At 43.7% G+C, this 14137-nt stretch overlaps 1 protein-coding gene across 2 annotated transcripts; it reads left to right on the forward strand.

The window, feature by feature from the left end:
• The first annotated feature begins 902 nt into the window (after window positions 1-902).
• On the forward strand, window positions 903-13292 carry cldn19 (claudin 19). 2 transcript variants are annotated; one of them, XM_030052163.1, is made up of 5 exons: window positions 903-1720; window positions 7259-7423; window positions 7836-7920; window positions 8756-8902; window positions 12080-13292. In XM_030052163.1, the coding sequence occupies exons 1-5, from the start codon at window positions 1498-1500 to the stop codon at window positions 12114-12116; spliced, it is 657 nt and encodes a 218-aa protein (XP_029908023.1). In that variant the 5' UTR covers window positions 903-1497; the 3' UTR covers window positions 12117-13292. The 2 variants fall into 2 exon arrangements, with proteins under 2 accessions (XP_029908023.1, XP_029908022.1); XM_030052162.1 differs by having other exon boundaries at window positions 12651-13292.
• The last annotated feature ends 845 nt before the right edge of the window (window positions 13293-14137 follow it).

A 14137-nucleotide genomic window follows, 5' to 3' on the forward strand; every position in this document is an offset into this window, starting at 1 on the left:
GTGTGTGTGTGTGTGCAGGGAGGGGGTGAGAGATGTCTCTTACAGATGTGAGAAAACGACCATGTCTCTTGAGAGAGTGTGTCGACAGCCTAATTGGTGGAGAGGAATTATTGCGCCAGACGTGAGTGGATTGAAGGCAATTGCGTGAGTTGAGATGCACGAGAGCTGATAGTGTGAGAAACAGTTACTCTCGCAGGTTTCTGCACTCTCCACAAACACAAAAGACTGGAGTGCGTCTGCGTTTATAGCTCATGAGGATGTACAGTGACCTCTCGCTTTCTCTCTCTCTCTCTCTCTCTCTCTCTCTCTCGCTCTCTCTTTCTCTTTCGCTCTTGCCGACTCCACGGGATTCATTTGTTGGGGTTGCCATGGTGATGAGGGAGCCTTGCCTCGGCGGCCCATAATTTCCAGAGTGCCTGTCTGGGTGTGACACGTCCTTTTCAGCTGGGCATTGTTTAGATGCTGATTTACGTGTGTTTGTTGCACTTTACCACCAGGGAGGGAGGCGACAAAAGGGTCAGTGCATCGAGAGACGCTACCTGATGAAATGACATCCTAATGGACACGCTGCTTCAAAGTCCTGTGGGTTGGAGCAACTTTGCAAACTAAATGTGTCACGTTTTTTTGAGGGTCTCTTGTGCTTTATTGGGGTTTGCCTATGGTGTTTTCTGTCCTCACCTACATCTGCTTCTCTTTCTTTCCCTTTCTGTTTGAAACAGTCCCTCTTTCCCCAGTCAGCTCTTCCCTCTCCCCTCCCAGTGGGTGTTTCTACCACAAGAGCCACCCAATCACCAGCCGGCCCTTAACCCCATCCCTCTATGGTCAGCCTGTTAAGGGCTTTTTGTGTTCAAATGTTTTTGTTTTTTTTGTGTAACCTTTTTTTTTTCCCTTCGACCCCTCATTCAGCCACTTGAGCTTGGAGCAGATGGAGAGATTGTAGAGGGGTGAAAGGAAGCAAGCAGCAGAAGAGAGAGAAGTGGAAGAAGCCATGCAGAGAGTGAGGCAGCCCAGCGACGGAGCTTGATGAACTGAAATCACTGACCATCACAAAGCCTCTTTTTCCACTTTCGCTTCCGCTGTCAAGCCCGTGAGAGAGACCCCCGGACCCAGACGGGACAAACCCGAGAGAGACCCCTCTACTTGCCCTCCCAGCCACTGGGGTGAAAACACCAGCCTGGGACGTGGAGAGAAAAAAAAAAGAACAGAAAGAGTTAGACACAAACAGAGCGAGGAGACATCTCCAGATGAGAGTTAAAGCAGAGGGAGAGAGGGAGATGCTCAGAGGGACCCGATAGTGAAGAGAAAGGCGAAACAAGTGTACCCCTGCCAGGATTGCTACAGGTGTTGCCTTTGGAGACGGCTCGAGGAAGGGACGACACAAAAAAAAGTCGTCCGCTCAGAAGCTGCCGCAAGTGAAACAGGGAGAGAGAGAGAGAGGGGAGAGAGAGAGAGAGAGAGAGAGAGCAGATAGTAGCCGAGATACAGAGCTAGATAAGCATGGCCAACTCGGGTCTCCAGTTGTTGGGTTATTTCCTGGCGTTGGGCGGCTGGATAGGCATCATCTCCACCACTGCCTTGCCCCAGTGGAAGCAGTCATCGTACGCCGGCGATGCCATCATCACAGCCGTGGGTCTGTACGAGGGGCTGTGGATGAGCTGTGCCTCACAGAGCACAGGACAGGTGCAATGCAAGATCTTTGACTCCATGCTCTCGCTGGACAGTGAGTACAATGTTTGACTTTGGCTCGACAAAACCTCACTCTCTAACTGTGGCTTGTACTTTGCAGTTTCTCCGGCTGTTGCTCTCTCAGAATGATGCCCCCCCTCCCCTCTCTTAGACTGTTAAATTTGGCAATACTTTACTTAAAGTTGTGCTCATAAGTGTATCATAGGCATAATGTGAGTGTATTTATCCTAATTGAAGCATGATATCATAAAAGCAATATGCAAAAACTTTAGGCGGTTCCATACTTTATGGAGCAAATGTATAGTTAGTGAATGTTGTTAAACTGAATGTAAGCTTCCCTAGTGATTATATTGTAAAACAGTTGATTAATGCTACAGATTGGCTTCAAATATGCTTGTAATGCATCAGTGTCCTTGCAGCAAAGTTTTGCCAATTCTTTGCACCCCACTCCACTTTATTCTTTTACTTTATTCGCATCTTCTGTCCTTTATGTTGAAATGTATTCCTTTCCTAGCTTTAATACTGATGAAAGTGTTTTTTTCCCCCTCTCTGATATGGCTTTGTCAAAGCAGCTCTGTGATGGCAAGATGATAATGCATGATTCATCTGCCCTGATCGCAAAAAACATTTGTTTGACAAGAGAGAATCCGTGAAAGCCTATTTACTCGTGCGATGTCACTCTTGTCTTTCACAGATCATAACAAAGTCATCCGAGAAGTCTCTGTAGTATTGTTTTAATTAAGGAAGTTATTGTAGTTGCCCCTTTCATTAGGCCAAATGGATGACTCAGCAGCAAAAAAACAGGAGGAAAACAACTCCCCAAGTCCCCTCGATCTGGGATGCATTAAATTCAGAAGGCATAAATCTCACTTAAAATGCTACTGTTAGCATGTTTAATTCAATTCAGCTCGGCCTTGAAACTCAAAACATCATCAAGCTGAATGTGCGAGGGGTGGGGGGAGGGGGAGGGGGAGTGAGGAATGTGGGGTTCAGACATAAATTAGCCCTGAATATGAGCTTCCTGTCATCTCCAATCTGTAAGCAGGACCCACTGACTCATAATTAATGGCACACAGATTATATGAATCCATCCATCTACTGTCTGTCCAAATCATCCTATTAGGGTTTCTAATGAAAGACTGCGGGGGGGTGGGCTCGGTCAAAAGTAATTTCCACAATACAACTGAAAGCTTGCCCTTTCCGTTTGTCTGTTTTTCTCTGCGGTTCGCCTGTTAAAGACTAGATGCGCACAATTAGTCCTGGTGCTGCGCGCTCGCCTTGGAGCAACAGGCGAGGCACTTTGTAAACACTCCGGTGTCTTGGTGAGCCATTATATCAAAACATTTACTGTTGCTTTCTTGTGTGAGCGGTGCATGCACTGATCTGCCATCTCCTTTGGCTCATCGCAGCCATAAGAACAGCGTATTGTCCTTGTGGATGAATAGGGGTTGTTTAGAGAAGAAAAGAGCAGTGTTGAGCAAAACACCAGAGATATTCCCAGAATGCGCTCTGTCTTCCCCACACGCGCACATTGTTCCATTTGTCAACTAACACACCCAGAGGGTTTTAGAGATTGCGGCTAAAGGCAAACACAAAGGTTTCCCATTAAAGCCACAGCTGCTAATCCAACACTATTTGACTACTTACATGGCAAGAAATATTTGCTTTATTTTGAATTTTGCTAAGGAGTTGCTAATAATTAAACGGTCGCTGGTGTAATTCCCAGCAGTAAAAATGGCATAAACATGGGAGAGTGGCGCTCCAAAAATATTCAGAACTGCAACACTTGGCCTCATAAAGTTAACATTCAGTTTGTCATCATCACAGCCTCATTGCCAAAGCTTGCTAGTCCGGCGACGCCAAGATAAAAAATCATAAATTGTGGCCAAGTGTTGCTGTTTTGAATATTTTTGGAGTGCCACAATACCATGTTTTCCATGGTGCACTTTAATTGCATATTTGAGTTCCCAGCAGCACTGTCTGGACGTTGTAATCTACCTAAACGATGACAAATGGAGATTAACTGGTGTTGAATCCACTGCTAGAGCGCCTCTTGAGCAAGGCACTGAACCCAAAAAGTGCTATGTGGTGCTGAAACATAGGCAACTTTGTTTACACCTTGTGTATGTATATCAAATTATAGGTGTGTGCCTATGGATGATATGAAAAAAGACAATAATTGGAGATACCTCTTTTCAAATGTCCAACTAGTATTAATGAAATGTATAGGTATAAGGCTGACACAGCTTTATCTACAGTGACATTTGGCCAAAGAGGTTTGTAAAAGCTCATAAACTGCATGAGATGATAGAGATAACTCCGTGTTACTCTGCATGGACAGTGACCAGAAAAGGCGTGTCCAAGATTGAACTCACTCACTCCATGCTTCATGATCAATCACAAGTGTACCCAGGTGCTAGTCCAGACAGATAGTACTGTTATGCAATGGGGCAGATCAACATCCAGTCATGTGGGGGGGGGTGGGGGGCGTCAGAGAAGACAGTGATGGGCTGAACCCCCACCGAATGCCCCTCCGGTGTTGGTTCCATGCGGCAGGTTGACTACACTGCGTTGGGTTCGGAGTGAGCTCCCCTCCCTGGTTAAACTCACAGCAGGGGCAGCATGTGATGGTTGGTTTAATTGTTCACCAGACTGTGCTGGGCTCGACTGACGCAGCCAAGCAACCGTAGTGGAAACTGATGGATCTTCCACAGGTTTGCCTGAGCACGTTGCTCAGAGAAGAGATGATGATGATGATGATGATGATCAGTGCATTATATGGTCGGGAGAGCCTGCTGTTGTTGTCAGAGGGGGATTTTGGAGCGTGGATGACGGTGGTGCTGAAAGGACAGTTCTTGTCTGTGTTTCACGGCTGGAGATGTGGCATCAGAACCTGGTGTTACAAAAGCATTGATCCATCCCTGCCAATCGGTTTAGTTAGTTCATACACGGTGCATGTATGATGTCCAACCATGTTACATCATCATACATCGTGTACTTGGCTGGTGTCCATTAATCATTCATGTTATAATACACACACGAAGATTACAGTTATTTCTTTTTATGTGACACATACGGTCCGATAATGTCGAAGTGTAACACAGATTCTCCTTGCTAATTTCAGTTTGACATCCTGGAGATCAGGACACTGGGTGCAGCAAAGTAATTTAACTTTCAGAGCGTAGAACTCAACAATATGCCAGTGTTTATAAAAATCCATGCCTGTCAGAGTTCGGTGGTTTCAAACCGCTGCACCAGAGCCATATCAGCTCTGTGCGAGGGGGACAAACAACTCTTCGTTGAAAACCGATCGACTTGAAATTGCACCACTGAAAAATCAGCACTTGTTAATACAGAAAATTTACTGTCTGTGTGACAAACAGGAAGAATCCGAGCCCTCCTTCCCACAAAAGCTAATGAGATGGTGTGATGTGTGTATCCCTCCCCATTTTTCCATACACTGTGGTGAGGTCACCATTGTAGATAGAGGCAGCTACAGCATGTACTAGCCTTGAAATGCTCGGGCAGCCTCCTACTGGCACACATTGTTCTGTTCTTTCTCTTTTAGTTATGCCTCTCTCTGTTACTCTGTTGCTGTTTGCTAAAAGAATTTGATCTCTGCTGGTTGAGACAGTGGCACGTCAGCCCGTTACACCACAAGTGAACGAACAGGAACCTCTGTTTGTTACCAAGGAAATTCATTGAAGTGTGGTGGATATGATGTATGCTAATTTAAGTGTGGAGATGCAATCAGAGAGAGTGTGTTACTTTGTTTGAGATCAACTTTGAGCTGAAGCTTGAATGGAATAGAGCTCGAGTTGCAAAATATGGGTTTTGTTTTATAGTTTGTGAGTGGGCAAATAGATATTACGTATAAAAGAGTCACGAGTGACCTCACAATGGGACCTTACAGTGCCCACATGCGCGCGCACGCACACACACACACACACACACACACACACACACACACACACACACACACACACACACACAAACAAGCACACAAACTCATTGAAAGCTTGTGGCTGGCACTGCCAACCTTGGCACTGGGAAGACAGAGCCTAGTGGGTGAGCCAACTCACACCCGCCTCCCTTCTCTAGCCTCTCCTTCACCCCAAAGGCCCTCACACACCCTTTTGGTTTGTCACTGCCTGAGCTGGTCAGAATGGTGTCATTTAGCTCCATCTTGAGCCCCCACACACACTCAGAAGAAGAGAAGAATGGCCCGAGTGGATGAAAGACAAGAAAATCAAACCGCCCTCTGTTGAAATCCATTAAAATCATCCATCAAAAGCAACCCTGGACCCGCAAATCAGACTTCAAAGATTGTTACATCCCCTTCTCCATCATGAGCCTCTTCAGATCGGCTTCTGAAATGGCGCTTCATTGCCGAGCTATGAATGGCGGTGTGTGTGCCTCTGTCACACTGACATATGGTGACTTTAGCCTTCTAGACGTGCTATTGCTCAACATCTGTCTTTGAAGTGATTTATTCTATTCTCTTCTACACTATTCTATTCAATTCTATTCTATGCAGTGTTGTTGTTGTAGTGGTTTTGACTTACTAGGCTGTTGATGAGATTGTTGCCTCTTCCCTGTGATGTGTAAACCTTGCGGCTTACACTTCAAGCCATTGTTATTTGACGCTATTTAATGTGACCTTCGCTAATAAGCGTATTTGAAAGAGACCTGTTATGTCTGGGTTTCTCTGTAACCACCCAATTCCTCAGCTTTGTCAGCTATCAGGATTGCATTAATGCCCTGACATTGTGGCAAACAAGAAACACTCCATTTGTATTTTGACATAATCATTAAGCGCTTATAGCTTTGCATTTGCATTACCAGATCCAGTTGTCTGAGCGGCCGTGTTTGAGGCAGTAATGTCTGATCGCTGTGGCGACAGCGCCGTGAAAACAATCTTGCTTTGTGACAAAGCCACACTAATCCCACTGTGTGAAACATGTAAAGCAGGCCCTCCTACAGCTGCTCTGTGAGAGAGAGTTGTGTGTTTTATCTGTGTCTCTTCCACCTACAGTAACTGTGAATGTGCGTATATGGGTGTGCGTTGGTGTGTAAATTTGTGCATTTGTATGTATATGTGTGTGTAAATCTGTGTAAATATGTCCCTCCCACTGAGTTATGTGTGTTCTGAGGTCGATGTGGGCGACACATTAGATTTCTGACGGGTGAAACCACTGTGGAATGATCTGGAGAAGATCTAGGGAATCATTTAAGGTCCCGGATCTCGGCCAGCCAAGTTACCTCTTGGAATTACCCTGCCCTGGAAAGTGGGACAGTGGTGGACTGTCCCTGACACGGCTTCCTTCGAAAATGCAATGTGGTCTCTCTTCATTCCTGCATGGCTTGTGTCGCTTCGTTGCCTGACAATGATTATTTTTTTTTTGCAACATCCAGAAACAATCCCGTGTCGCATTCCACGTGAGACTACAAGGCTGTTTCATCTCCTGCTTTCGCCACTCATGTTTCTTTCATATTTCTCTCATATTCTATCATTTTTTTTACCCAACTTCCTCCGCCCCTACCTCCTCTCTTTCCCTTCCTCTGTGTCCAGTCCACATCCAGACATGCCGTGCCCTCATGGTGGTGTCAGTACTGCTGGGATTTATCGGCATCATCGTCAGTGTGGTGGGCATGAAGTGCACTAAGGTGGGGGATAACAACCCCACCACAAAGACCCGCATCGCTGTGTCCGGTGGAGCCCTCTTCCTGCTTGCAGGTGACACTTTCAAACTCCTGGTTGTCTGGACTACAAACTTTGTTGTAATTGTGTATATCCAAAATGAATGGTGTTTTGATTCAGTTTGCCATCAACATTATAGACTGTGGTTGTTTGTATCCTCTGCAATCAGAGCATTCAGTGAGAGCGGTCTGGCATTCCTCTGGCCAGAAGCTCTCACCAGGGGTCTTCTGGGTAATTAGTGTCCCTGCTGTAAACAGGAAGTGGTGATTTTGGACACATTACTCCTGACCTCAGACATCAGCCACGAGCCCGGGGGAAAAAAAACAAGGACTTTGCCAAGTGCATGTGTGTGTTACTCTGAAAGTTAATTACTACTGTACAATGAAAGCTTGTTGGCCCAGCTGATGCAGGGGACTGATTTGCTCATACGGCCGTCTCTCCTCCTCAGGTCTGTGCACGCTGGTCTCTGTGTCCTGGTACGCCACTCAGGTGTCCTATCAGTTCTTCAACCCAAATACGCCGCTCAATGCCAGGTATGTAGATCCCCATGTGATATCAGTGAAAACCAGGGCCATGGCAATCAAATGATACTCATTCTCCCCTTCCTCCAAGTCAAATCAAGTTTTTATCGTCCAAAGAAGGGAAATTTGCAGCCAGGATAGAAAAAAAAAAAACAAAAAAACTGCAGCAAACACACTTGTAACCTTAAAACAATAGGAAGCATTAAAACTAAAAGCAGGCAGTAAACACAAGAGGACTGTGTTAGCACTGAAGAAATACTTGGATCACTAAAATGATAGTTAGATTATATAAATGGTAGTGAAATACAATTTAGAGAAGAAAAAAAAAACACTTTTCAGCGACCTTAAGCAAGGCTTATAATCACCACTGCCTGCAAGTTCCGCCCTCAAATTTCAGAAATGGTAGTTATGTGCATGCACAGTGACCCTGCAAACAAGAAAATGGAGGTGGGAATTTGCTGTGATGCTCATGTTGCCCCAGTGAGGCGTGTCGGGGACGATGAGCACGAGAGCCAGGTCAATGACTGAGTAAAAAGGACTTTATTATGGTAGTGTTATTATACGGTGCTATTTGGCGTTATGTCCATAGATGAAGAATTGTTAGACATTTCTATTTTTTTAGTCTTTGTATGAAGTGGAGGTCTGTGTAACTTAAGTGAAACAACAACGTCAAATTTTTCACTTTGTCCTTATTTATGAATAAAAGCACTTGAAACGGCAAAAAGTTCTGTTTTTGACTTGTTCCAGTCACCTTGGATGATTATATAAGAGCTAAAGAAAACTGTGAAACATCTTTCAAGCTATCTATCCATCTAATGCCCTCCCCCCTTCCACATTTCCTGTGCAGGTATGAGTTTGGCTCCGCCCTGTTCGTGGGATGGGCGGCGGCCAGTCTGACGGTACTGGGTGGTTCTTTCCTGTGCTGCTCCTGCTCCAACGAGGACAGACGAGGGCAGCAGTACTACCGCCAATCACAGCCTTCCACAGCCAGGGAGTACGTGTAAACCCCACCCCCTTCCAGCAGCCAACCAAACAGAGAGCAGAGGACACGCTTGGCTCCACCCCTTTTACCCAGATTACCCCCCACTCTAAAACAAAACAGAAAAAGACTATCATGCACACACAAATGCACACGCACACACTCATATTAGCACTCACACATTGACATACATGTGCAAACACATGCACACAGTCATGCAAAAGCTGTTTTTATAATATACAAACTTTCATAACTTATTTGTGAGCGGACAACCGACATATTTCATGCAGATCATGGCGATCTAGCTCAGTTATTTTTATAGCATGTGTCCGAAGTGGAAATGTCTTTTGTGCCTTAATTAACTTCCTCAAAATCAATGCAGCTACTTCAATCTGACCCTAAAACATCATAAATAGCTTGTCATGTTTGCACACTTTATTACAGATTACAGAAAGCCAGTCAGATTATGTTGTCATTGGTACAGCAAAACACACTTTTAAATCAACTTAAAGGCAAAGTATGAGGTGAATCATAGCGATGCAACGGGCAGGGAGATAGAAGATCTGCGAAACTCGCTGAACTGTGCTGAAGTGGTGCCCTGTGCATGCTGAGCTACAATTTGCAATTATTAGCCTGTCCTGTGCTTCCTGGTTGGAGCTGCATGTGCTTGTTGCCTCCATGTTGCTTTGTCTTTTCACCCTCCACTGCTGCAGTTTGGTTGTGTGAAGGAGCGCCTGAGCCATTTCATAAAAAAAAAAACAGGTCAAATTTGTACCTTTTAGTGGGGCTGATTTGCTACTGTGCAGGAAGCACACAGCTTGGCTTACACAGCCTCAGCCAGAAAAACATGTCAATTAGGCCGTGATCAGATAGGACACTTCTCCCGAAAAACCCAAAGCACAGCTGTGAGAGTTGTTAGCAACAGAGAGAGAGAGAGAGAGCAAGAGCTCAAAGGGAGCGCCGAGTGTTATGTCATTCTCATAGCTGTGCAACTATCTAATTAGTGTTAGCCGGCTGACCTCAAACAAACACAAAAGATAACACTGACAATGACAATGGACAAGATCAGCTTCGAAATAGCTCTGCTTGCTCCTGAAGAAGATGATGAGGAGCCCATTCTCAAACAGAAATGTGGCGAAAGTTAAAGTTACTCTCTAAGACGCTGAAAGAGGCTTGCCTCCTTTCAAGCACGGCTGATTTATTTTATTTTTTTATTTTTTTCTCTGAGGTGGCTAAAGTTGAGATGTTCAGCTTGGAGAGCCCCAAAATGTGTCCAAAACGCAAGACTCATAATCTGGAGGACATGCATACCAACAAACAAAAGCCTCATTATTAAAAAAAAAAAAAAAAAAAAAAAAAAAAAAAGTTTGGTGAAATCACAGACTTTGGGACCCATTTTGTAACAGCATCTTCTCGTGAGGCTGCTCTGATGTTGGCCTGTTTCATGCAACAATCATAAGACACTGGTCGCACTTACACACACAACTGAACTGCAGCAGTCCGGGTGAGCGGTCAGAAAAAGACCTCTGCTTGGTTTGTACCACTGCTGAGTATGAATGCTGTTAATGATCATTTTCACCATTTATGCAACACTGAGAGGAGGGGGAGATGTCCATCAACTCGCATATTTCATCCTCCTCATCCATTTACTAACATCTTCATTCAAGACCCACGCATTCTGTAATTTCATAATCTTGTGTAGAGTCTAAGTTAGGAACAAAGATTTTCAGACATGCAGTTCAAAGCTATTTCAAAGGAGTTAATAAGCTATAAGCCACTACTCCAGTAATAAATATTACTTTATAGTGGGCCATAAGCTAACATGGCGCTGTCAAAACAAAGTTGCAAATACACTATAAACCTTTTTACACCATCATTGTCACTATACACTCTGATCTTTCACATATAGTGACAACAGACTGGCGTTTTTGAAAGCCGCAGACCACTACCTGCCATCAGTTCCAATAGATCTCAGCAAAAATATCTTTTTTTTATTCAGCCACGTCTACCATTGTCAGACCCTGAGAAACTCAAGGGTATTTTGAAGTTGGCTCTTGAGTGCCGCCCTAATGTTCCCACTTTACTATACTTTCATTTGTATGTGCTGAAAGAGTTGTTCCATCACCGTTCCAGGTAATAAAGCCATTAACTTTTCTTAGAATTGCTCCCCGTCGCCCCATTTCCCGGCCGCATGGCCTCTCTTCTTGGTAGACGCTTGTTTGTGGAGAGCTCCATTGTTGTCAGAGTGGGGGATGAAGGCCTATAAGACATTCCTTATCCTCTTCAAATACAGGGCAAGTTACTGCTCTGTCAGTAGCAGCTGTGTTGTAAGTGATTCCTCAACAACAAGCACTGATAAACTACCTGCAGAGCTATGTCCAAAGACAGGAAAATGCAAATGACGTTTCCAAATGATGAGAGAAATAACGGCCAGCTAAGATGCACTCCGAAAATCAGACATCTTACCTCATGCGTGGCATTATGCCACTGCAACAAATCTTCAGTTTAAGTCATTTAGTCTCATATTTAGTGTTAAAAATGTTAAATCTGCCAGTAGAATGAGATAATCCCATTTTTTTCCCCAATGTTAATCAACTTGTTTCCAAAATTTTCCTTAATCAAGTGCCATTTTCTTGATAATGGTAGACTGATCTGCTTTATTCTGCCTTGTTTCAGCTATTTATACTTGGAGAAAAAATAAAACAGGTGAAACTGTATTGAGGAAAAAAAAATGGGATTATCTCATCCCACTGGCAGATTTTTTTTTCTCACTTGCTTCAAGAAAAACAAGATTTTAAGGCTGAATATGAGACAGCTGCTGAATGAATTTGCAGTGTAGTTCTGTATTTTACATTCCATTAACTTCATCTTATCCATAACAGCCACCAGCCAAAAAATTCAGCATTCAACCAATATCAATCAGTCCATCATTTACTAATATTTATAAGAGCTATTTATATCCTTTCTCCGGTTTGTTATGATTATTGGCCAGCTGACATGTAGCATCATTCCCTCTTTGTCCTTCACTTCTACTTTGCACTCTAACAGTCCCGATCATCAAGCAACCCGTCGGCTCACTAACACCTCGGAGCTGTTGTGAGAATCACAGAGGTCTTGATGTGTCTTTTGATTTCCCCTCCTGTCCTCTAATCCTGTTCTTCTCCGCCTGTCTTCTTCTCTCCTCTAATTCAGGGCAGAGTTGTTGAGTGAAACTAGTTTCCCTGACTGATCAGCCCCCGCCTTTTTATCGAGGACTGTCTGAGTTCCCACCACTGTCTCTCCCCCCCTCCCTTTTTACCTCCCACACCCCAAATTTGGACCCCCATGCAATAGAACATGCCCCTCTCCCACTTCCCCTATCTTAAGTACGCCTGCACCTTATGAGTATTTCATGAGAAACTAAGATGTCTTGTCTCCTCCCATATTGGCCCACCCACTGAGCCTTGTCTGTAAATATGGACTCTAAAAAAGGACATGTACGTGACGGTTGTAGTCCTTCTTTTTAAGAAGTGAGGTGGGCTTCCTCCACTTCAACCTGTGAACCCTCTACTAGACCTCCCATGCCCCCTCCACCCCCCTCTGTCCCACTGTTGACTGAACGTTAACTGTACGAGTTGAAAAATGTTGAGTTATGATTTCGCTTATATCCTATGACTTCTGGGTTTGTGTAGATGTGCCTTTTTTTGGAGTTTTGTTTTATTCTCAGTGAATAATGTACGTACATTTGACTGAAATTTGTTTTTTTTTCCCTTTTGAATTGCAGACCAAATGTTAAAAGTACCCCACCAGAGAAAAGGGAGCAGTACTTGTAGTTTGGGAGAGTCTTCTGGCCTTACCATGGTTTTAGATTCTGGCAACAGACAAAACCCTCTCACTGAGAAAATCAAAACAGACACGACTGAAATGAAGTCGAGAAAACAGGAACGGTTCAAGCATATTGCTCCAACATCGGTTTAAAAGAGTCTTTCTTAGAGCTCGTGAGAGGCAGGCTGTTTGGAGAGGTTTTTGTGCGACGTGTCCTCAAATGGATTGATAATTTTCCGTCTTGTCTGTTTTGTTTTTGGGAGAGACAGTCATTCAGGGTATGTTTTCTATAACATGTTAAAATGCCCAGGTGTATATACCACCTACTCTATTTTTTTTTTATTTTTACTACATATATAATGTTTTACTACAGTGCCTTATTATAACACGTGTTTGTGCACATGTATGTTTTTGACTACATGGATTTCTATAGTGTCCCATCCCATCTGAGGGATGTGCGTCCATTGTTCCTCTGCAAGCAGTTATGTATGCCTTTTTCTATTGTATTACATATATCATGTCAGCATTTTGTTGGATATCTGAAAATGAATGTGTAGCTACTGTACAGTACCACTTATGAAACAACAAAGACATGCAAACAGTAGAAATTCAACATAATGCCTATAATGCCACACCTTGTAAAGACTCTGTGTGCCTGTTTCCAAGTAGCCTGGATTGAGGATATACCGGATCCATTCATTTTTTTTGTTTTGTTTTGTTTTTGTTTTGTTTTTGTTTTTGTTTTTTGTTGAAAGTGCAAATATGATTTTGTGTGAATGAGAGAATCGTTGTATTATTCACTCTCAAGGATGTACTGTACCGCATGTTGTCTCCTGTTCAAGTCCTGTACGAGTCCTGTAACGCCAGTTTTGCTAAGTGTAATCGGTTCAAATGTCCTTCTGATGCCTACATTTATTTACCATGCCATTCCTTTCTCTAATATTTACCTCCTTGATGTTGTGTATCATCTCATTTACGGTATACCCCATGTCTGTTTCTTTTAGAATGAAGTAAACAGAGACAAAATAAAATTTAAAAAAAAAAAAAAAAAAAAAAAAAAAAAATCCACTGGCTATGAATCAGTGCTTTGTCAGATGTTTTCTAACTTTTCACCCTCGCCTGCTTTTCACCACAGCTCCCCCTTCTTTCCTCCCTTCCACCCCAAATACTTCTTTTGCACCCTGTTGTTCAATAATTGCAGACGTGGAATTCCACTTCTGCTTCAGTGGGCTGTGGCACATTCTCAAAGGCGCACTCACAAAGTTAACATGCACACCACTGATTCGGCCGAGTCAAGTCTTGAACACTGAATTTTCCCAGCTGGCTATTTGCTTTGTTGGATCATGAGCTATTAATTTGTTAAATCGTGAGACGGGAATTACCGATTTCGATCTCAGCTTCAGAGTTCAGTTCTGAGACGCGGAGCTTTTTTGAAGCATTTACCAA

The sequence above is a fragment of the Myripristis murdjan genome, chromosome 5 (genome assembly GCF_902150065.1).
Source record: "Myripristis murdjan chromosome 5, fMyrMur1.1, whole genome shotgun sequence".
NCBI classification, from domain to species: domain Eukaryota; kingdom Metazoa; phylum Chordata; class Actinopteri; order Holocentriformes; family Holocentridae; genus Myripristis; species Myripristis murdjan.